The sequence below is a fragment of the Tupaia chinensis genome, unplaced genomic scaffold (genome assembly GCF_000334495.1).
Source record: "Tupaia chinensis unplaced genomic scaffold, TupChi_1.0 Scaffold000170_1, whole genome shotgun sequence".
NCBI lineage: Eukaryota > Metazoa > Chordata > Mammalia > Scandentia > Tupaiidae > Tupaia > Tupaia belangeri.
The window spans coordinates 2,306,354-2,308,578 of NW_006159645.1; the positions used below are offsets into that span (position 1 = coordinate 2,306,354).

The 2,225-nt window shown below is 55.7% G+C and overlaps 1 protein-coding gene across 1 annotated transcript in view; it reads left to right on the forward strand.

Annotated features, from left to right (window-relative positions):
* Positions 1–2,225, forward strand: part of ADCYAP1R1 (ADCYAP receptor type I) — an 82,173-nt gene that overhangs the window by 53,402 nt on the left and 26,546 nt on the right. The window contains exon 5 of the mRNA XM_027770936.1: positions 1–22. Coding sequence (XP_027626737.1) covers positions 1–22 — 22 coding nt within the window. The remainder of the gene's footprint in view (positions 23–2,225) is intronic.

A 2,225-nucleotide genomic window follows, 5' to 3' on the forward strand; every position in this document is an offset into this window, starting at 1 on the left:
CGAATCTTCAACCCAGACCAAGGTGGGTTTAGCCCAGAGTCTCTTCAGCCCTCGCTCAGTCTTGCCCACTCCCCACTCAGGCCCAGGCCCTTCTGGGAGGCAAGCACTGGGCTGCTCTCTGCTGCTCCAGAGCTCATACGCTGTGGGGAGGGTGAAACCACAGGTGCTCATGCACACGTGGGGACGCAGAGGAGTCCTCGGATACCCGTTGTGTGTGTGTGAGCAAGGCCATGTCCTGAGACGTCCATCCTGCCCTATTGCTTACCCTCCTGGAGACCTTGAGTAAGCAAGTCGCCCTTCACCCCAGGTCCCCAGTCTGTTGGATCGAGTGGGGCATGGCGGCTCCTCCCAGGGTGTCTTGAGGGTTCAATGAAGGGATGCATATGGCTGTCACTGCGTGCATTTTGAATATTCAGTACAAAGTGTTGACTGATATTACCATCACTGTCACTCATACGGCTGCGGAGACTCTCAGAGGTCCAGAGGGATGTGTGGCTAGGAATACACGCTTAGACACCCTCAGGCAGACTGAGTATGGAGAAGGCAGCCAGACCCAAGACACTCACCTTCATCCACCCTCAAGACGGGCCGGTGCACACTCACGTGTGCTAAGCAAAGTGTTTTCTCAGTCCTCTCTGACTTCAGGCAGCTACGGGAACTCAGGAGTGGAAGAGCTGGGGGTGTGTGAGCTGGGGGTGTGTCCCCTGAGACTCCTGGGCTGCAGACTCTGGCTTGAGGACAGGCGTGGGATGGCACTCCCTGCGAGGAAGGACAGTCTGCAGCAGTGTCTTGAGCTCAGTTTGGGCATATCTGTGTGTGAGTCTCTGGGGGCCACATCCAGGGCCCCCAGACCATTCTGGGAGTGTGTGGGGGTGGCCAAGCTCTGTGACACAGGATGTAGGAACATGGAGCAGGGGAGAGAAGGCAGTGTCCTGCCTGAAGCCCTGAGCTCTAACGTCCCCGTCTTTGTGTCTACAGAAAGCTGGTTTCTGGCCATTGTTCACACTGGCCCTCTACCCCAGACACTGCCCCCAGCCCACCCCGTGGGTGTCAGGGAAGGCCGGGTAGCAAGCTAAGGGCAACCACTGAGGCTGGGTAGAGATTGCTGGTGGGGCTGGCTCCAGGCAGGTGCTTTTCTGAGAAGCACCCACTCACCACTGAGCCCTAGGCTGGGCGTTGGTGTGAGGAGGTGGAGGGTGGGAGCTCCTGACGGGCTTCGAGGGGTGTGAGTCGTGTGTGGCCACCCACCGGTTCCTGCGACCCGGCCTCTGCCTCGCAGATTCCTTTGCGGCCCAAGGCTTAAACTGATGTCTTAGAATTGGAGAGTTTCCAAGCTTCTCTCCAGCACTGAGCCCTACCTGCCGCAGTCCCCTATCGTAAGTGGCAAAAGGCAGATTTGCTTTCAAACCTCAAACTCTAACAATGTTGCCTCTGCCCTGGAAGGGGAGGTAGCAGAAGGAGACAGTCACGTGTGTTGGAGTCCCAGCTGCCTCCCCCAGCCCTGCTCCCATCCCAAGACCAGAGATGCTAGGCCTTTTTTTCTTTTTTAGGTTTTTTGTTTGGTTTGGTTTCTTTTTTAAAGGTTTTTGCCATTTTTTTTTTCTCTCTAAGGTTTTTACATGTGTATTTGCTAGAGAGAGAGAGTGAGAAAGGGAGTGAGACACTACCCCCCAGGAGGTATGGCTACACAGCAGTCCCTTCTCCTCCATCCTCTTCTTGGAAATTTGAGCACGCACACACATACACCCCTGGCATGATTTTTAAGCCACCAGGTCCAGGACTGAAACTAGTTGGCTGAGTGGGAGTCCAGCACCTTAACCGCTTTACAACCTGCCGGCTCCCAAGATGGTGGGTCTCATCTACAGCGCCCCCACCTTGCCTCACCCACAGACCTCTGGGGCCTGTCAGACACACCTCCCATAGGCCAGGAGGGTGGTGTTGAACTCTCCCACCCTGAGGGCATGGGAACTGGCAGACTGAGGGCAGGCTAAGGAGCAATCTTGGGGGTGTGTGTGCGACTGAGCAGGTGCTAGAGTGAGAGAGGCGTGATGAGACAGTGGGCAGAGTGACAGCCCGTGATTCACCGCATTGCTAACTCCTCCTAAAGAGCCGCCTTCATTTCCTCCATTTGTCCCTTTCATTCAGTCCTTCACTGAAAGTTTCTTGAACATCTACTCTGGGCCAGGCCAAGACTGCTTCTTTTCAACCACCACAACAAAAGGCGG